General features: G+C 44.6%; 3 protein-coding genes across 6 annotated transcripts; 1 reads left to right on the forward strand and 2 right to left on the reverse strand.

Moving 5' to 3' along the window:
* Positions 1-2,972: 2,972 nt before the first annotated feature.
* Positions 2,973-9,699, reverse strand: LOC100842536. 3 transcript variants are annotated; one of them, XM_010232642.3, is made up of 7 exons: positions 6,474-9,699; positions 5,947-6,048; positions 5,391-5,852; positions 4,396-5,226; positions 3,573-3,704; positions 3,396-3,483; positions 2,973-3,276 (listed from the first exon to the last, which is right to left on the reverse strand). In XM_010232642.3, the coding sequence occupies exons 1-6, from the start codon at positions 9,516-9,518 to the stop codon at positions 3,463-3,465; spliced, it is 4,593 nt and encodes a 1,530-aa protein (XP_010230944.2). In that variant the 5' UTR covers positions 9,519-9,699; the 3' UTR covers positions 2,973-3,276; positions 3,396-3,462. The 3 variants fall into 3 exon arrangements, with proteins under 3 accessions (XP_010230944.2, XP_014753624.1, XP_014753625.1); XM_014898138.2 differs by having other exon boundaries at positions 2,973-3,293; XM_014898139.2 differs by having other exon boundaries at positions 3,351-3,483.
* Positions 9,700-10,297: 598 nt separating this feature from the next.
* On the forward strand, positions 10,298-11,467 carry LOC100843146 (reticulon-like protein B12). The gene is made up of 2 exons (XM_003565752.3): positions 10,298-10,508; positions 10,646-11,467. Exons 1-2 carry the CDS (start codon positions 10,391-10,393, stop codon positions 11,269-11,271), a joined length of 744 nt encoding a protein of 247 aa, XP_003565800.2. The 5' UTR covers positions 10,298-10,390; the 3' UTR covers positions 11,272-11,467.
* A 161-nt stretch (positions 11,468-11,628) lies between these two features.
* On the reverse strand, positions 11,629-17,999 carry LOC100835941 (protein argonaute 4B). 2 transcript variants are annotated; one of them, XM_024460187.1, is made up of 23 exons: positions 17,841-17,999; positions 16,532-16,794; positions 16,149-16,357; positions 15,844-16,068; positions 15,593-15,729; positions 15,393-15,490; positions 15,203-15,300; positions 14,909-15,068; positions 14,692-14,808; positions 14,486-14,593; positions 14,335-14,397; positions 14,123-14,236; positions 13,880-14,048; positions 13,676-13,791; positions 13,451-13,588; positions 13,179-13,309; positions 12,978-13,037; positions 12,783-12,852; positions 12,558-12,669; positions 12,391-12,464; positions 12,169-12,263; positions 12,059-12,090; positions 11,629-11,954 (listed from the first exon to the last, which is right to left on the reverse strand). In XM_024460187.1, exons 2-23 carry the CDS (start codon positions 16,769-16,771, stop codon positions 11,776-11,778), a joined length of 2,745 nt encoding a protein of 914 aa, XP_024315955.1. In that variant the 5' UTR covers positions 16,772-16,794; positions 17,841-17,999; the 3' UTR covers positions 11,629-11,775. The 2 variants fall into 2 exon arrangements, with proteins under 2 accessions (XP_024315955.1, XP_003567769.1); XM_003567721.4 differs by having other exon boundaries at positions 12,783-12,846; positions 12,972-13,037.
* Between the last annotated feature and the right edge of the window lie 1,731 nt (positions 18,000-19,730).

Below are 19,730 nucleotides of genomic sequence, written 5' to 3' on the forward strand. Positions count from 1 at the left end.
CAATTTTTAGGAGTCATCGATGCTGGTTAAACCAACTCTTCTGAGGAACTAAAACCTGAAACACTCCGTGTAACTCATTAGTTCCTCAACCATATTGTCACCATTCATCAAAACTCATACAGGGTCAAGGTTTCTCTTTCAGCCACATTTAAACCTGACCAAACAAGAACTAAATATATTGTTCTTACTAAAATATGGCCGGCAATGCTTCACCTTGTAGTACAAGGTGAATTTGATGATGTAAACAAAACTGCAAAGTCATATGGTTATCCCTTAGCAGATCCAGATCAAGCATGTGGTGAGTCATTGCTGTCGTTTTTCTCAGTGTCCCCTTATGTTGCACATTTTGACAGCTTTATGCTAACATTTTCAAACTTATGTATTGTGTTTGATTGAACAGAGGGGATGTATCTTAATTATTCTTTTGAAGAGGAATTTGGAGGAGATATCTCGAGTATTCTAAGTACAAGTCTTGCTTTAACAGTGTCTGAAAGTGTTGTACTTGCTTCATTCAATGGGACTGTACTGTTACACGGTCATGGCTTATCTTATCTATGCCTTTTCAATTAGTATTAATAATTGAAACGGTGCTACATGTAGGAAAGACGAGGTTTTTTTGTTTGCACAGGAGTATTTGTAGGCAGCAATGAACAATCAAGAATTCTGACTTCAGCAAGTTTGGTTAGAAATTCTGGTGATGATGTCACGAGATTAATCATAACTTGAGGGTTGTTATGGATAACCACTATTTAATTCTTCTGTTTTTTCATTGAAGAATTGGCTAACCATAACCTTTTCATTGATTGAAGTGCGCCTTTCAAATAATCGTCGAGTGAAAGGGATATTGATATATTGTAATTTATGTTACAATATTGCTCCTGTTGACATCATGGGGTCCTGCGGTCCTCGTAGCGTGAAACTAGAGGAGCATATGCCTGCTAGCAGTGGAACAGATCTAGTGGCTATAGGGTGTCTCTTCTACGAGCGCAAATCAATGGCCATGGAGGGCGTATTGACTGATAAAAACACTGTTAAACAGTGCCAACTCGATTGCAAAGAACTTAGCTTCTCCACTTGTAAAATCTCTAAGGTATAGATGAATCGTACCACCTCTGCACGTTTTTGTAAATATCTTCTTGTACGCAACCCTTTGCTGGTGTCACCTTTTTGCTTGTAGGCTGGAATCGGGGGCCCTCTTATTGACATGCGTGGGAATTTTGTTGGTATGAACTTCTATCATGAAGAATGTACTCCGTTCCTACCGAGTGATTTAATTCTGGCACTTCTGAAGGATTTTCTATCCGAGTATATTTGTCTAATCTGGTACGTCTGTTGCATCTATATTGGCTTATCCTTGTAATTAAGGCTAAACATTTTCTGATGGCAGACTTGTGTTAAGCCACATATCTGGTTGATTTAGCTGACTCGGTATTTAAAATATTTTGTAGCGCAAAAGATACTGTGCCTGTTATCGGTGGTGAAAACAGGTACTCTTTTTTTTTACACATGTTAATGCTATTTATATGCATTGTTTCACATAAACTTTATTATTCGATGACTTGTTATTATTCTTTTTAAAAAACAAATTGCTCAAGAACAGATGGCCTGTGACCGAACCATGTTGGTATTATCCACCACCACCCATGATGCCATTTGATGAAGAGGAGTTGTTCATGGAGACCTTTTTGTTGAGGAGCTCCATTCTAAGGATGGTCTAACTTCTTTTTTTCAGTAAATTTGAGGCAATGTTTTGGTCTTAGATATGAAACGGTGAGCTTGCATTTGTGTAGTAGTACAAGGTAAGACAAACATCGGTATGCGGATGGTCTAACAAGCCAGAGAATTGTAACCCAGCAGGTGCATCATCCAAATTCAAAAGAAATGGGATCTTGCATTTTTGGGTTGGAGACTAACAACCTGGAGCGTCGGGAGGATGACCCCGGGTAGGGTCATGACGACACATATTAGCCGAGATAACGAGGGTAAAGCCGGCACAGGCAAATACGCCGGCATCCTTAATCCGAATTGTTAACAGGTCGGCATATCAAGGGTATGCCAGCATATCTATCTTGTCTTATGTGATTGCAGGATAAGCACAAGCAGTCTGATCTCAGCCAATGCCGAGATGCCTCAACGGTCTTATCCTGAGCACATGGTGCGAAGTAAAGCAGCGTCCCCTTTATCACGGGAAAGCAGTCGTTGCTCACGTCGCGGTGCCAGGCGACTGCATAGTGACGCGCCGAAGAAGGACCGATGACGAAGGCCGGCGCGTGGTTACAATGCGCGCCGCCTGGCGCTACGAAAAGTAAAGCTGTTTTGTCCCCTGCCGTGCAACCCGAAGGGAACCATGGGGTGTACCCGGCAGGCCCCGTAGAAGTTAGGGTTTGCTTTTGGTCCATATGTCAGTGTGACATCGGCAGCCTATAAATAAGAGCACCACCCCTCCTGAGACAGAGGTCCTTCACTTAGTCATCTAAGATTTCCCCTTCTCGGATAATACTAGAAAGCAGGAGTAGGAGTTTTACCTCACCAAGAGGGCTCCGAACCTGGATAAACCGTGTGTGTTCTTGTGTTGTGCGTGGTTCTAATCACGTCCTCCCTCCTCCGGCTCTTCCTTCGTCCATCTGCCCCAACATAAGCCATCGCATGTAACCTAGCAAGGATGCCGAGTTTGTTTTCTTTGCTTCTCATAAGTAATAACAAGATTGTCCAAAATCCTAGTAGCTTGGAACAAATATAAGTTGCCAGTCGTAGATTTGCTGCAGTCTGACGTGCTCCAGCCGTAGATACACCTTCATACAAACGTCGGACGGTAAAGGATTGTACATGCAGTAATTCGATTAATTGAGAATGAATGGATGAGTGGACTAAGTAAACGGCCTAAAAGAGGGTCATGCTGGAACTGCACGCACGATATTCATGCTGGAAGATCGATCTTAAACTAGCAGATATTTGTTGATAATCATATAACATGTATGCTAACAACTAGATGCATGCTAACAAGTAGACAGAGAGCAACAACAGCAAATCATGCTAATGTATCAGTTTGAAGTGATTGCCGCAACCAGACAACTAACTGCTGTAGCAGCTAACCAATGAGTTCTTTAACATAAGAACAATCGTGACTGGTGTTCCATGATCCAAAAAAAAAACACTAGAGCCAAAGATTTCTGTTCATCAGGTCCTCCTCTCTTCAGTTGTCACTCATTTATTTTCATCAGGTCCTCCTCTCTTCACTTGTCACTCAGTCATACCGGCTCGAGTCAGCTCTAACACCTGGAAGCAAAACGATGCTGTAAAATAAACACATCAAGGGTTAATGTAATTTACAAAGTAATAGCAAACCGTACCAGAAAGATCACCGTCCAAGAGATTGGAAGGAATAGACGAGGTACCTGTTGATAGCATCCGAATGGGAAACAATGTATCGTTGTTCTGCTCTCGTGGTAGATGTGAATGAGTTCAGTGGTATGTCGAGTCGACCTGTCATTCATCCGCAACATTACGGATAGCATCTAGAGACAGTACAATGCATCAAAATTAAGCGTCTAAACTTGATGTCTATTGCATACCGGTTTCTTACAAAGCCGATCTCCTGGATGATGGAATTTGCAGTTCATCTGAAAGTTACAATAGCCATGCTTCATATAGTGGGAACATTCAGGTTCACCAGGCCTTTCAGGATACATTGCATGTTCCTCTACCTGAAAAAACATAAGACTCATGAGCACTACAGGTTAAAAAAAAACCGAAAAAATGAAGGAAAATTGAGCATGCATTTTATTTCAATACAGTAACACAAAATAGTTCTGACCAATGAAGGAAATTCAACCGGACCATGATGATGTTGCAGACTAAAGGTCAAACAAAAAGTGACCTGCATCTAATTGATATTTAGCATTTCCTAAAACTCTAGTCTATAGATAGTACAGTAACTTCTTCTCAGTAAACATTTTTGTAACGAATATGTCAGGCTACGCAGTCCAGTTGTACAACAGGAAGGGAAGTTCAAAATAGAGCCCATTTGTGCAAGGTGGTGGTCTGTTGCACAACAGAAGTGTCTCATTCAAATACAAGCAGGGCAATGGTAACAGTCACTGGGAATAGAACAAAAATATAAACACACATAAGTCATTCAGTAACAAATCATGTTTCTATATGCTTGAATGCCAAAGCAAGCTCTGCGTCCACTAGAAAGACCAAAAAAAAAACGCGGCTTTCTTCCCCTTTTTTAGTTACCTTCCATTAAAGAGTACTTAGTTGATCAGTAGTGCTATACTCTGATCTCGTGCCTAAAAATGCATCAGGCACCAGCCAGACAGAAGGGAAGAAATGAAAAACTAGTTATGACTGTGCCAACAGTATTACTTGAACATCAACAGTAAAAACACATACCTCTGTAGTTGATCGTGTATCTTTTAGATGACGAAATTCACATGCTGACCCAAATTGGCATTTCCCAGTTTTCATATAGAATGGGCATTCTGGCATGCCATGTATTTCAGCTCCAATCTGCTCCTGTTGGCAAAAGTTCTCTATTCTGCTAGCATTTGTGGGCTGCCAAGTATCATACTGATCAGACTGAGCTGGATCCGAGGGATGCCACCCACTTGGAAGTCTATCTTTTGGGTGATGAAATATGCATGCAAATAGATATTTACATTTCCCGAATTGCATGTAATACCGGCAGTCTGGCTGACCAGGCCTCTCAGGATACTGCTGTTGTTGGGGTGCAGGGTCTTTTAGTGTGATTCTGGTAGATGCATGATGATCACTGCCGGCAACTGATTTTTTTTCATTTGTTGGGCTATAAGTGGTTGGATTTAAATCCTTTGGGTGATCAAAATTACAATGTGCCCCAAATTTACAATACCTGTTCTTCATATAGAAGGGGCATTCTGGTTCACCAGGTCTCGTGGGATATTCTACCACTTCTCCTCCCTGCGATGGATCTTTCCGATGGTATCTACTTGGGTATCTGTCTTTCGAGTGCTGATATTTGCACAATGATTCAAATTTACAATCACCAAATCTCTTAATGAAGGGACATTCTCGCTTGTGAGGCCTTTCGGAGTAATCCACATGCTCCTGCTTGTACAAAGGGCCATCTGATCTGCCAGGCCTCTCAGGGTAGTCCACATGCTCCTGCTTGCACAAAGGTCCATCTGAACTATCTGCTGAACAGCACCCATCGGAATCATCTGAAGTAGATGACCAATTTGAACTCTACATGAAGCAAATAAAATAAGAAATTTGTCAAAAAGGCATAGTTCACAGTCATGATCTAGGAAAGTACACAGTATGGCGTCACAATTCAGTAGTAACTTCCAAGAGATATGTATAAATACAGATTTGAACATCACCTAATATAGAAAAGATAGAACATGTACCTTTTTCACCTTCATCACCTTTCTTTCTGTACTAGGAGGTACTTTTTGGGGAGGTAAAAGCATTCTTAGTATGTTTGCTGGCAGGACCTCTGAGCTAGATAATTTGTCATCCAAGGTTGCGTGGTCAAAAGACCTCTTTGAGTATGATGTGTCATCTGAGGTTGCATCCTCAGGAGATTTCTTCAAGTGTGTTGTGTCATCTGAGGTTGCACCCTCAGGAGATTTCTTCAAGTGTGCTGTGTCATCCAAGGTTGCCCCCTCAAAAGACTTCTTTGAGTATGATGTGTCATCTAAGGTTGCATGGTTAGAATATTTCATGTGCCGTGAAGCCGGCGAAGCATCCTCCCACCCTGTTGGCGAAGAGAAGTGAGCATCAATGACGTGCTCTGGATGATTAAAATGGCATCTTTTGCCATATCTGCAAGCACCATTCCGCATATAATAGACACAATTTCTTGCTCCCTGACAAGTGCATGCGGCAAAAATTCAGTCTCGTCGTTTTCTAATATAAATCATAAGTACCAACTTCACTAGATGAAAAGGCAGTAAACCATACTTCTCGAATTGGGAGGCCGACACGGTTCAGTTCCAAAATTTCTGCAACTCCATGGTTATCTTGTTCAGAGGGAAACCAGGAAACATCTGGCTTGGCTTTAAGCTGTAGAGACGACAACACATTACAATAAAAGAGAAAATAAATTACTAGATAGGTCATGAACAAACTAGCAAATGAGGTATAATCAGGCTTTCAATGTACAGTACATTCATCTGCAGATGCAACATTAAAATCGCTACATCATCATCTCTTGTTTTGGGACCACAAAGGGTGTGACAGACTACATTTTTAGACCAAAAAAAGGTACCATTAAAGAACATGTATATGTAGAGCAAGTATACAGGGGCTGCAGATGTGTGCTTAATGTATTGAAATATAGGTTATAGCATTTCTACCCACCTGAAAGAAAGATGTCATGGAGATGGACAGAAATAATTGCCATGCAATTTAAGAAAACCAACAAAGTTTTGTCGCCGAAACATAAAGAATAAGATATGGAATGACCGCGAAGTGATGCCAGTTTTTACCGATGGATGATTGAAGTGGCATGATAACCCGTTTGAGCAGCTCCCTTTTGACATGTAAGAAGGACAGTTCAGTTTCCCAGGCCTTTGTGGATAATTAACACAGAGCTTAACCTTCTCCTTCCATATACCCCCATCACTTCCATTTACCGTGACAGAAACCGATTGAGAAGATGAAATTCCACTAATACCTTCAGAAGCTGCCGCATTCATAACAAGATCATCCTCGGTCGCACCCCATTCATGACAGACACGTTCCTGTACATCATTTTGCTTTTCAACAGTAAACTTCGTTGCTCCTTGTTCATCGCCGATCCTTTGCTCCAACACGTCCCCCTGAATGTAAACAGCAACCACATCCTTGCTTGCGATATGTTCATCACTGATGCATAGCTCAGACTCATTCTTCTGATCTTCCAGAGCAATACCATCACTTGCTGTAGTGCATTTATCAGTGATGACATGTTCCTCCACATCAATATCATCCTTGGTTCTGCCATTTCCGTCGATGACACCTTGGTTCCTCGCCGTGTTATGTTCCTCCTCATCCTTGCTTGTTATAATTGCACCACTCACAAATTGTCCCACTGCCTTCTCCCCATCTGTCACCGCGATATCATCGATGGGCACTGTACCATGATTGCCTATGACTCCTTGCTTCATCACCTTCTCCTGATCTTTCACAGCAACATCCATGTTCATTGCACCCTGTTTGTTGGTGACACCTTGCTCCACCACCTTCTCCTTTTCTCCAACAGTATACTCATCCATAGGTGCTCTTGATTCGTCAACTGCACATTGCTCCAACACTTTTTCTTGATCTTCAACAGCAATGTCATCCGTGGCAGCACGCATTCCGTCAATGATACTTTGCTCCACCACCTCGTGATCTTTGAGAGCATTATCTTCCATGGTTGAACCCCCTTCGTTGACAACACCTTGATCCGCCACCTCCTGACTTTCCACAACATCATCAATTTCGGTTGTTCCCAAGTGATAGGTGGTGCATTGCTCCAATTCCTTCCCTTGATTTTCGACAACACTGTTATCTATGCTAGCACGCATTCCAATGACACTTTGCACCACCACCTCGTGATCCTTGACAGCAATATCATCCATGGTTGGACCCTCTTCGTCGATGATACCTTGCTCAACCACCTCCTGTTCAGTGTTAACATCATCATTCCTGGTTGTTCCCTCATAAGTGACACATTTCTCTACTGCCTCCTCTTGATGGTTGATAGCAGTATCATCCATGGTTGCACCCCCTTTGTCGATGACACTTTGCTCCACCACCTTCTGGTAATCCTTAGCATCATCATTCTCAGTTGTTCCAAATTCATAAGTGGGACATTGCTCCACAGCCTTCTCTTGATCCTTGACGGCAATGGCATCTATGCTTTCGCCCCTTTGGTCGATGGCATCTTGCTCCACCACCTCCTGATCTTCCACAGTATCATCCTGAGCAGTGTGCCACTCCACCCTCTCTTGATTCTGAACAGCAATGTCATATGTGGTTTCATCTGTTTGCTTCAGACCCTCCTGATCATCCCTGGTAGCTCCCAACTGATCACTGGTGGTGCATTGCTGCAGCACCTTCTCTTGAACATCCTTGAGTGTGCTTTGTCGGTCAATGACAACCAATACCTCCTCAAGGTATCCCGGACCATTTCCATCTGAGAAGATATCTTGTTTGCCGATGGCCACCAACTTGTCCTTTTCTTGTACTACAAGGTTCTCACCGTCGGTTGCTCTTGATAGTTCATCCACAACATCATCATTTTCGGTGATTCCCAATTCAAAAGCGGTGCATTGCTCCCCTACCTTCTCTTGATTCTCGACAGCAGTGTCATCCATGGCAGTGCACATTTCATCAGTGACAGTTTGCAGCACCACCTCGTGATCTCTGACAGCAACACTATCCATGGTTGCAACCCCTCCATGGACAACACCTTGCTCCACCACATCCTGTTCATCATCCTTAGCATCTTCATTCTCAGTTGTTTGCAGTTCATAAGTGGCCCATTGCTCCAATGCCTCCTCTTGATCCTTGGCAGCAATACCATCTGTGCGTTCGCATCTTTTGTCCATGGCATCTTGCCCCACCGCCTCCTGGTCTTCCACAGCATCATCGTGAGCGGTGCACCACTCCACCTCCTCTTGATTCTCAACAGAAATGTCATGTGTGGTTTCATCTGATTGGTCGGTGGCGTCTTGCTCCACCACCACCAGCTCCTGATCACCCCTGGTGGCTCTCAACTGTTCACCGGAGCACTGCTGCAGCACCTTCTCTTGACAATCTTGAGCGACATCATCCTTGATTGCAGTGTGCGCATCAGTGACACCTTGCTCCACTACCTCCTCCTTGTATTCCGCAGCATTTCCATCCCAGGTACACGTATCCTGTTGCTGTTGATGTGGCGCCAGCTTGTCCTGTTCCTGTACAGGGGTCTCCTCACCTTGTGGTGCTGCTGATGTGTCAGTTCCAGATGGATCCACCACAGTATTGGCGTCCCTGGCTGGACCACCTTGCCTGTGGCTGTGGACGACGCTTTCCTGCTCATCCACCAGGGGCTGGTCCCGATCTTCCGGCAGGGCAACAGCATCGGCTGCTCCCAGTTGACAGGCTGCTGTGCCTTGATCGGTGAGCTTGCGTGTGCTGCAGCTGTGTTTTGGGTCCAGGGCCAAGTGCAGCAGCCCTTGGGCAGCCAGCAACTCGCCTGGGGCCGCAGCCGGCTGAGTTGGGTGGTGGTCGGAGGAGGAGGAGGGTGTATGGTGGCGAGGAGGAGGAGGGCTTTTGGTGTTGGGGTTGGGCTTGAGATGGAGCAGCAAGCTGAGGCCGACCTTGGGGACAGGCGAAGGCGGGGGCGAGGAGGAGGGGCCGATGCCGCGGATGAGGGAGCCGAGCAGCCTCCTCCCGAGGCCGTGAGGCGAAGAAGCGGGCACGATCGTGGGTGGCGAGGGAGACGAAGGCGGGGTGCGGGTGGTGGCGGCGGCTTGATCCTCCTCGTCGTGCTCCTCGGCGGCACCACCGCCTCCTCCGATCATGGCGGCGGCGGCGGCGGCGTGGGGAGCAGGAGGAAACCCTAGCGTAGGGCTCCCGTGCTTGCTTTTCTGGGGTTTTGGATTCCCTCTTCTCTCTTCTCTCTTCTCTCTTCTCTCTTCTCTCTTCTCTCCTGTGTGTGTGAGAGAGAGAGAGATGGAACCGTACGGAGGGAGAAGAGGAAGAGGCTTCCTTCCGTGGTAAGCCAAGGCTCTGGTCGTTTTGCGCTGCGGCCCCTCTCTATTCGCTCAATTCCTGTTGCGCATGAACCAACTTTTGGCCACGAAATGTAATCTCCGGTCTTACAAGTACTGGTATGCAACTTTGACACACACACACAACTACCGGGTGGGTACATGGACGTGGTGTTCCAGATCCGTGAACGTGCAAAGCCATCAGCTTCCACAGAGAGGCTAGGCTAGCTTTTGTGTGAGTTGGTACACTAGTTCTACACTTTTACTCAACTTCCAGATGTTTTTTTTTGACACGTCTCAACTTCCAGATGTTTCCTGCAGTACATACCCCAATTGAGTGCCAAAAGAGATCAGACTCGTCCTTCCTTGGTGTTGAATGCTTAGAAGAATGACTTTGGAAAAAAAAAAGATGGTTTTGGAGGGAAACTTGAAAAAAGGAGATGGCAACAACGCTGGGCTTGGATTAGTTGTGTTCAGTGGGCTGGTTAAGGAGAGGACCCAAAAGGCCCAACTAAATAAGATGCAGCCCAAAAAGAAGACCCGGAAGCCCAACTAAAAGCAGTTGATTGCTGGTAGTTGGAACAAATGATGGGCCCACCCACAGACAAACCCAGCTCATTCCTCGCTTCTCTTGTCTTTGCCAAGGGAAGGGAAGGGATGGGCAAGGGAAAGTAGTCGCTCCCATGATCCATCCTTCAAATTCAATCACTCGCAAACACAAAGCTTTTATCGCAAGAGAATCATCACTACGAGTTTCCTTCCTGATTCATCGCTTCACATCCATGGATGTCGCTGAATTCGGTGAGTAATCTCTTCCTCAATTCATCTCCATCGTCTTCCTCCTGTCTCTGTCTCTGTCTGTTAATCGATTCATTGATCCATCCACCGCGTCAGTCCTCCTACTAGTAAGTAATGGATAAATTTGAATCCCGATGCAGCTCTGGACGTGGTGCTATGGCGGGGAGGCAAGGCCCCGGTGAGCTCGTGCCTGCTGGCGGCGACCCTCTGCTCATGGCTCCTCGCCTCCGCTTCTTCTTCCTACAGCCTGCTCTCCCTCGCATCCAACGCGCTCCTCCTCCTCCTCGCGCTGCTCTTCCTCTGGGCCAAGGCCGCGCGCCTCCTCGGCAGGCCGCCGCCGCCGGTCCCGGACCTGCAGCCAGCCGCCGACCGCCTCGCCTCCCTCCTCCGCTCAGCCCTCGCCGACGCCGCCGACGCCTTCAACCACATCGCCGGCGGCTCCCCCTCTTCCAACCGCCTCCTCGCCCGCGCCTTCCTCGCCCTCTCCCTCCTCTCCTTCCTCGCCGGCTCCCCCGCCTTCCGCTACCCCGCCGTCGTCGCCGCTCTCACCCTCCCGCCCTTGTACGTCAGGTGGGACATGGATGCCTACCTCCGCCTCGCCTCCCTCAACCTCTACAGGTACGAGCTGCTCTACCAGAGATTCTCCCTCGCGTGCTTCCGGACCGCCAGGGACTGGATCATGCTTGACGACCACGAGGAAGAAGACGACCACCGCCTGCTGCTGCTCAACAAGAAACAATTGATGATACACTCCTACACTAGTTAGTATCATCTGCTCCTGTCGATCGTGTTTTGGACTTGATTTTGCCTTCCACTGCTTCTCTTTGATTTGATTGATTGATTTGATGCCCATGCCCTGTTTTGTCAGCGCTGAAACCTTGCTAGATTGCTCCATTTTGTATATGATTCTTCTTGGTTTGCTCTTGTACGTAATGAAAGCTGGAAACTCCATTCCAATCCAATACAGTCCAGTTTTTGTACTGAATGAGACAGCCTTCACCTGCAAAATTTTACTTAGCCCAACACAGGAGCTTCTTCTTCTTCACATTCACACAGAATCACCAACCATCACATTCACATCCACCACACGCATGCATGCTCAGGAATACCAACATGATGGATGTAAAACCAACAAGTCTGATAAATTAAACGATTCAAGGGTTCAACACTTCAGACACAAAAGGTACCGTTCCAACAACCACTGACTAGTTTCAAGGTGCAACCAAAACAAGACAGACCCAGCACAGTTCAGCAAATATCCAACGGCGAATCAGCAGAAGAACATGGTGTTCCTCACTCTCTCATGGAGCCCAGGCAGCGGCTGCACCGCAGCGCTGCCCGCAGATGTATGGCCTCTTCCCTGGCTTGACGAAGCGTCCGACATGTCTTCAAACTTCAGGAATGTGCCGACCTGGGCAGCCGCCAGATGCGCATAGCAAATTGGAGCAACTGCATACCAAAACAAAACACATTATAGGCAATAGCAGGCCCAGCTTACTATTATTAGTAGCCAACACAAAACCGTGAAAATGCTGTCAAACAGAGTCACGTACCGACTGATACCGCCGTTGTGCTCCTCTGGTACCTGAAAAAGGCCCATGGCAACAATTTTCAGAAATGGCTTGGCAGCAACTTAACAGATTTAAAATGTAGTACTACGTACACATAGGAGAGTGAATGCACAAATTCCTCAAGTTCGTCAGCTGTGAAGCCGATCTCATCGTGCAGAACATGATAATGTGTTGGCCTTGATGTTCCCTGGTACAGACAACAAACACCCAACAATTAGTTCCACGTAGATAGATGCCCAGCAACTTGAAAGCAATTGCAAACCATCTTAGTATTGGTAACAAAAAAAACAGAGCACAAAGCACAGATTGCTTACGATCATGCCAGCATGTGCACACATGTAGAAGTCGAAATTCTTGGGATGACACACTTGTTTGTCCACCACAGTGCCTACAGAATGACATCAACACTTTTTTTTTACCAGCATTTCACAGAAGATCACAAATTCAAAGAACTTTGTACATGGGCTAAAATGAAGTGTACCGGGAGGAACATTATCCGGGGATCCAGTCTGGAAAAATTTGGTATGATGGTTCTTCTGAGCAACAATGACTGTGAACTTAGGCGACCACTTCTCATCGAGGAACTTGCATGCCTGCATTTTAAAGGGAGATGAAATAACAGTGAACAAAGGGGGATAACTACTCATACATCGGTACAGGTCTTAGATCTGTAATAAGCATATTGAAAATCAAATTAACGTGCTACCTCAATGATCTTTTCAAGCTCGATGTTTATGACCTGAGTAAATTGGCTTTCACTAACTCCATCCCTGAAATCAGCACGAGTTATGACTTGTTAATTAAGACATCACCAACTATCCATTTTCAGTAAAAAAAAAAAAGACACTACAGAAATTCAATGGTATTTACAAGCAGTAATTTCAGAACTTCAAACCTGAAAATAATAACGTGATCTGGTTTGCGCTTCCCACTAGTGTTGTAGAAGTCAATAAGTGATACCCTGGAAGTCCCAAGTGCAATGATAATCATCCCATTAGGAAGGCCGAAGGCACGCAAGAAAGCATAACATACATCAAGGACATGTAGATATATCATTTGACAATCAAGTGAAAACAAGATTGGATAAAATTTTATCTCTTACCGAATGAGGCCATCATCATCTTCAGGCCCCTGTGGTTTAAACAAGGAGGACACCATCTCTAGTTTGGGTGACTGAGTGTTCACTGTTGCTCTATATTTAGAGATGTAAGGCCACTCTCGAGAGCTAACCACCTAAACAAAAGCCAAAACCATAGTTATAATATTAACATGAACACGCCCGAGCGCAGAACACACACAATCAATTAACAAAGTTACAATCATTCAGATGGCATGCAAGCTACTATGCAAAGCACAAAACGGCATCACTCTTACCGCGGCAATGGAAGGTCTATCAGATTGCCCAGGTGGACCATGTGACACGTCGATGCCCAAGATGATAGTAGGCACCTTTGACACAAGAGGTATTGTGCGTTCTACTTCAATTCTCAGCAATGAGTTCAGCCCACCAAGCTGGGAAACAACAGGTGAAAGAGCATACCAATAAGCATACGGTAGTGAATAAATACAGTAAAAAGAAAACAGGGCCATGTCAAAAACCTTAGCATTTATCTTCAACAGCACATTATCTATGTACTGATCATTTACTCTTGCTGGAGGAGCTAGACATTGTGTAACAATACCAAGATCAGCAAGACACTTCTTCTTCCAAGGGCCTGGTTGAAGGAAAGAATATATATTTGAATCTGCAACAGGTAATCATGCTTGGGTAACAAACAGTGACAGACAAAGACATGAGCCAACCATAAACTTCGCAGTTTTTCCTATCAGGGAGAAGGCACAGAAGGAAATTGGGTTTATCAGGTAGTTTCTTTTCTAACTGAGCAAGCATAGCATCCACTCTTTGTGCCGCAGGCGCTCGTCTCATCGACGGGCTCTCTTCAAATACATGATCAAAAGGGTCCTGTATTTTCTGCAACCACATGGGAGTTCAGCAACAGAAGAAAAAAAGAGTGAAGTAATGATGTTGTAGACAATAAAACGTACAAGTCCCTTCGCAATTCCATTCCTTTTGAGGTCTCGGACAAGACCCCGAACATCACATCGCGCAGAGAAATTAACAACCGCCCACCTCTCGACAGAGCAGGTCTGATACAGCTTCTGTACAGGAAAAAAAAAAGAGGAATCAGAAAATTATCCAAAAGGTTCCTTGGTGATCAACAAGTAATACAGGCATGATAGAGAGAAAACATGCTGACCTTGTGTTTCAAACTCCAACGTCCCTTATGTGTTAAGATATCTTCATTGTTGCCAACTCTCAGCTACATGATAGATATAGATGTCTTACATACATTTGGAAGAACATCGAGCACAAGCATGTCAACTTAAGTTTGGAGAATTCTCACTAACCCTGGGCGCTTGCAGGACCCTCCCTTCAATTTGAGTAAAATTCCGCGCAATTGAAATGCCACATGCCCTCAGCATGGGGTCAGATTCATAGTTGCTACGTTTAAGTGCCTTGCATTTAGGGTAACATGAACTGTCAGTTAGTATTGGTCATAAAAATAGCAAGTTCGATATGGTTGTAGCAAGCTAAAATCGAGATGATAACTCACCTCATCAAGGGTTGACATTCTTTCCTGAGGCTTCTGTCTGGATTTCTCAACAAGCGAGGACCTTTGCAGAGTAGACAGAGCTTTGGTGTATCTTTCCAGTGGAAGAAGCATGCAAAGCTGGTCATACATAAAAGGTCGGGCCAGGAATTGAGATAATGGATGAAATTTCAGAAGGGGAAGAGAATTAACGATGTAGAATAGCACAATAAAAACACACCTCCGCAGGAAAATACGTTGGACGCTTTGGCCTCCCTACATTGATACAGGGAAGACTACCATACTGCAGTTCTATGCCTCTAATCTTAACGAAGTACTCATAGACTGTTATTTCAACAGTATCGATACCTCCACTACCATTCCTCTGCCTCCATTCAAACCTAGTTAAACATGGCAATTAGAAAGCAAATACATAAACAGCAGTAGAGTGTACAGAAAAATAAACTGTAGAACATGCTAGCAACAAACAATAACACAGGTAAAAATGAATAAAACAGTCAGAAGGAACTCTCACGTCTGTTCATTGCAATTTCTGTCACTCAAACCAACAATTTTGAATTCTGTATTTGCGGGAATTGTTTTTATCCTCAAGTTCTTAAGAGCACGCTTGGCCTGTTAGGCAAACATCCAAATTATAGTTATCAAAATAAATATGGCTGGATTACTTTTCAAGAAATACCATCAACAACATGGCGGTGACTTACTTTTGACCAGTCAATTCTGGCAGGCTGATCAACTTTCTGGTTAGCTTTAAGGAAATCAATAACAGGACCAGGTTGAACAATCATTGTAGTGGAAACATCTGCAAGTTAATACAAGTTTGACATGACATATATAGTAGGGTGTAGCCATTGCAAAATGAACGAAGCAGTTAGACAACGATAGTAAATGATGAGAGGCATACCAATGTTCAGGGAGAGTCCACTCTGTGTACCACGGAAACTTGAGTGAAATCCTCGGCACCCCAACACACCACCGCCCAGGTCAACAAAATTACGAGGATTGTTGTGGAAAAATGACTGGCGGACTAAAAGGCAGCCCCTGTGGAGAGTCAGAAAAATTAACTAGTCATGACATGAAAGGCATATAGTAGAAGCCTAAGCACAGAGGAATGCTTTGGAATTCTACGAGGAAGACATTCAGAAAGACACATACTGTTTTGCAGCATGCTGCCTCAGTATGATATCAAGAACTCGGATAGCCTCCAGGGAGTTCTCTGATTCTTGACCTCTGATGGCATCAGCAATTGCACCCATGGGTATTTTTGCTGCAAAGCGCAGCTCCACTTTGAAAGTCTTTGTCTGGTACGGCCTCCTGACTCTCTTCTTGTCACTCCCTCCAGGACTGCCATTACCTCCAGGGCTCCCATTGGCAGCAGTCCTACGACCAAGTAAGAGTTAATACGAAATACCAAGAGCTGTGATATTATTAGACAGATAGCACAGAAGCAGATTACTAACTTTCCAGTTCCAAGATCCTCCAAGATCACGATGAATTCATTGGTGACTTGAGGAAGAGCGCCGATAGTAAAAAGGCTCTTTTCACCATCATAAGCGAAGTCCTTGTTTGCAAGTTCGGAGAGGTATGTATGCTGTAGTTTATCAATCACCTTTCTGCCTATCCCTTTCAGCCTATCAACTGGTGTATCATCCTCATACTTCAAACTAACCTACTCAACAAACCATAACACAAGTATCAAATCAAGATGGACATATGTGTGTGTGTGTGTGTGTGTGTGTGTGTGTGTGTGTGTGATATAATATATATGTGTGTGTGAACCAAAGTCACACATCCTCTGTCTTTTGAAATAGTAGGTGGTAAATAATCAGGACGGCATACTTACATCGTAGTGATGGAAGAAGTCCTGTGAACTCTTCACGGAGACTTTAAAGTGATTAGAGAGGAGCTGGATGGGCTGCCCGATCCTTCCTAAACCAGGCCTGGCCACCAGGGACCTCTTGGGCTTCATTGGCTGGTCCGGTGGCGATTCCTTGACGACATCATCAGCTTTGATGGGCACCACATTTGGAGGCAGAGGAGGTGGTGGTGGCAACTCCTCAGCCCCTCCATCATCAGAGCCCATCACGAGAGAACAAGCGGAGTTGTCTGCAAATGCGAACAATGATTAGTACAGAAAGCATGATTACTTCGCAAATAGACAGAATAAAACGTCATGAATGGGCCAGTCAAACAGGAGTGGCAACTTAGTTTTACATGAAGAGTGGGTAGATTTACAAACAACATGCGTAAATTAGAATCCCTGCTGCCTGCGTGATACGTGAAGCAAATAAAACGCGTTGATGATATCATATCACACAAGCACGGAGAGGCATGGCGCCCACTTGTTCACAAACAAACGGACATCTTTTTCTGAAACGAAAACACAAACAAACACTGAATATTTTGAAAAGAATGGCTAGAAATTGAGAGATGCATGCGTCGGAGAGGAGAAAAAAATAATATAAAAGATCTCTCCTGTCAAAAAGATGATGATCTTTCCTGTCAAAATAAATAGATAAAAGGATCTTTCCTGACAAAAATAAATAGATAAATGATCTTTGCTGTCAAAATAAATAAATAGATAGATAAAATGTTTTTTGCTGCCAAAATAAACAAATAAATAAATATTTCCTGTAAAAAAAATAAAATTATCTTTTGAAACAGCCAAACACTTGACATTGAATCCAAAAAAATCCTAGCAAAACCATTTTTGCAAGAATACTGTTAACCCCAAAAGAAAAACATAGGAAAAATGGGAAACGAAGAAACTCGAAATAAACCGCGTCCGACATAAAAACAGATGGAAAAGCCCGAGAAAACAAAACCCTCGGACAGAAATCTGCAGAGCTAGCAAACCTCCCAGAATCCAAGCATGGAAACGGGTAGGTTTAAGCAGCAGAAGATGAAGATGATTGCATATGAAGTGGGGAAAAGGCAGCCAGCAAAAAAGGAAACCCCAGAAACCTAGGTAGAAGAAACCCGCAAAAGCTTTTAGCCTCTATCTATCCCGGTGGGATTTTGGGAGGCGATGAAGAAATCTGCAAAGCAAAACCTCCCGGAATCCATCGCATATGATTGCATACAGAAGAAAACCCCCCAAAAAAAACTCTTATCTCGAAGGGGTTTGGGAGGCAACGGAGAATGGTCATTACCGGCTAGGCGAGTCGAGGGCGTCCGTCTCGTTCCCCGGCGGTCGGTTGCTGCTCGGGGGAGGAGGAGGAGGAGAGGGGGGGTATTTAAACAGAGGAGGGCTGGGGCCTGGGGTGGTGAGCTGGGGCAGTAATGGCTGAACTGGCTCTTTCTCTGCCTCTATGTATAGAAGAAGAAGAGCGGAGGATGGAGAAGGGGTCAAAGCGTGGGTGGCGGCTGTCAGTCTCACATCGGAGCCCAAATGCCTCTGCGGCCTGCTGTACCAAGCCTGTGGATTGCTTTCGCGAGCGGCAAGTGGACGGCTCTGATCCTACCTCGAGCTCGTCGCTTCCATCATCCGTCCGTCCGTCCGACGGTTGGTTTAGTTTTGCTAGCGACTGTTGGTCGGGGAGCCCCACGCGTCAGTCACACGTCCCCTGGTCAAAAAGGCATATGCAACCTTCTCAGCAGTGCCGTCGTGGTCGAAATGAAGTCAGCTCGGGCTACTCTGCTCCACACACACATGAAGAAGGTGCATACATGTAGTCGTTCCGTCTCATAATACGAGACACGCACGCATCCCTAGATCGTCAATTTAGCTAAATAAATATAAATTAAATAATAAAAATTATCATTAGAAAGTTATTTTGATAACGAATCAAATGGTATATTTTTTGTTAAGAAAAATACATATTTAATTATTTAAATTGAGGATCTAGAGATGCGTGCGTGCCTCATGTTATGAGACAGAGAGAATACTCCCTTCCTCTTTCGTGGGGTTGGGTTAAGGTTTGGAGAGCGGTTAAGAAATAAACGAGGAACATTTGCTTCATCCTTTCTTTTTTTTATTGGTTAGGGCTTGGTGAGCGGTCAAGAAAGAAACACGAGAACGTTTGCTCCATCCCTTCCTTTCTTTTACTGGGTTCGGGTTGGTGAGTGGTTAAGAAAGAAACGCGGAAACATTTGCTCCCTTCTTTTCTTTTTTTACTGGGTTAGGGTTTGGTGAGCGGTTAAGAAAGAAACGCAGGAACATTTGCTCCCTCCGTCCCTCCTTTATTGGGTTAGGGTTTGGCCGAAAGAAACGCGCGAACATTTGCTCCCTCCTTTACTTGGTTAGGGTTTGGAAAACGGTTAAGAAACAAATATGGGCGTTCCCGCGCTAGTTTACAATTGGGTTTTAGCATGGACGCGTCAGTCATCCCCTTATTCTTTGTTACCTTTAATTGCGGTGCGCGTTCGATTGGAAGGGCTTATCGCGCACTCAATCGACTTGTTGCCGTGATTGCTTGCTTGCGCTCTCTTTTCACGCACGTGCAGGGATGGGTAATTAATCAACATGATTGTTACATGCTCAAGTTAACTGGTCAAAAGCAAGAACCGTTAGTTTTTTTTGCATACGTACGAAGTTGGAGTACTACGAAATGGATGGGAGGCTAAATCGCATTGTAACCATGAAAAAACCTATATGCCCTCTAGTCCAAGAAGGGTGGGAGGCTAAACCACATTCTGCTGCTACAAATTTTGCGAAGAAAGAAAAAACCTTAGCCGCACTCTAATACATGAAAGATGGATCGGTGCATAACCGAAACAAAAATTTGGCTTGTCACTTTAGTTAATGCCTCTTTGATTGAAAAAACCCTGCAAAATCTGAGGACGGCATGTCATTTTTCAAGTATTTTATAGAACAAAACTTCAGTCAACATGTGTTTTTTTATTAAATTCGGTTAGGACATAGAACTGGATTGTCTAAGAACACTCTTAGGCCAACATGCTCATAAGCTGTTTTGACTTCGTGATCTGAACATTGTTTGGTGTTGGATGCGATGGGCATATGAGTTGGTATTCACGTAGAAAAAAAATCGGCATTAAAATGATTGGAACGCATTTGGTTGTTGGGCCTTCCGAGTCCCTCT

Source organism: Brachypodium distachyon, chromosome 2 (assembly GCF_000005505.3).
Source record: "Brachypodium distachyon strain Bd21 chromosome 2, Brachypodium_distachyon_v3.0, whole genome shotgun sequence".
NCBI classification, from domain to species: Eukaryota; Viridiplantae; Streptophyta; class Magnoliopsida; order Poales; family Poaceae; genus Brachypodium; species Brachypodium distachyon.

Coding starts and splice junctions, on each gene's coding strand:
- LOC100842536 (XM_010232642.3), bottom strand. CDS start 9,518: ATGATCGGAGGAGGCGGTGGTGCCGCCGAGGAGCACGACGAGGAGGAT. Junction 6,049..6,473: donor GCCACTTCAATCATCCATCG/GTAAAAACTGGC, acceptor TCGTCTCTACAG/CTTAAAGCCAAGCCAGATGT. Junction 3,705..4,395: donor ATACACGATCAACTACAGAG/GTATGTGTTTTT, acceptor ATGTTTTTTCAG/GTAGAGGAACATGCAATGTA.
- LOC100843146 (XM_003565752.3), top strand. CDS start 10,391: ATGATCCATCCTTCAAATTCAATCACTCGCAAACACAAAGCTTTTATC. Junction 10,509..10,645: donor CATGGATGTCGCTGAATTCG/GTGAGTAATCTC, acceptor ATCCCGATGCAG/CTCTGGACGTGGTGCTATGG.
- LOC100835941 (XM_024460187.1), bottom strand. CDS start 16,771: ATGGGCTCTGATGATGGAGGGGCTGAGGAGTTGCCACCACCACCTCCT. Junction 14,398..14,485: donor GGGTCCTGCAAGCGCCCAGG/GTTAGTGAGAAT, acceptor TCTATCATGTAG/CTGAGAGTTGGCAACAATGA. Junction 12,670..12,782: donor AGCTTGAAAAGATCATTGAG/GTAGCACGTTAA, acceptor TTTAAAATGCAG/GCATGCAAGTTCCTCGATGA.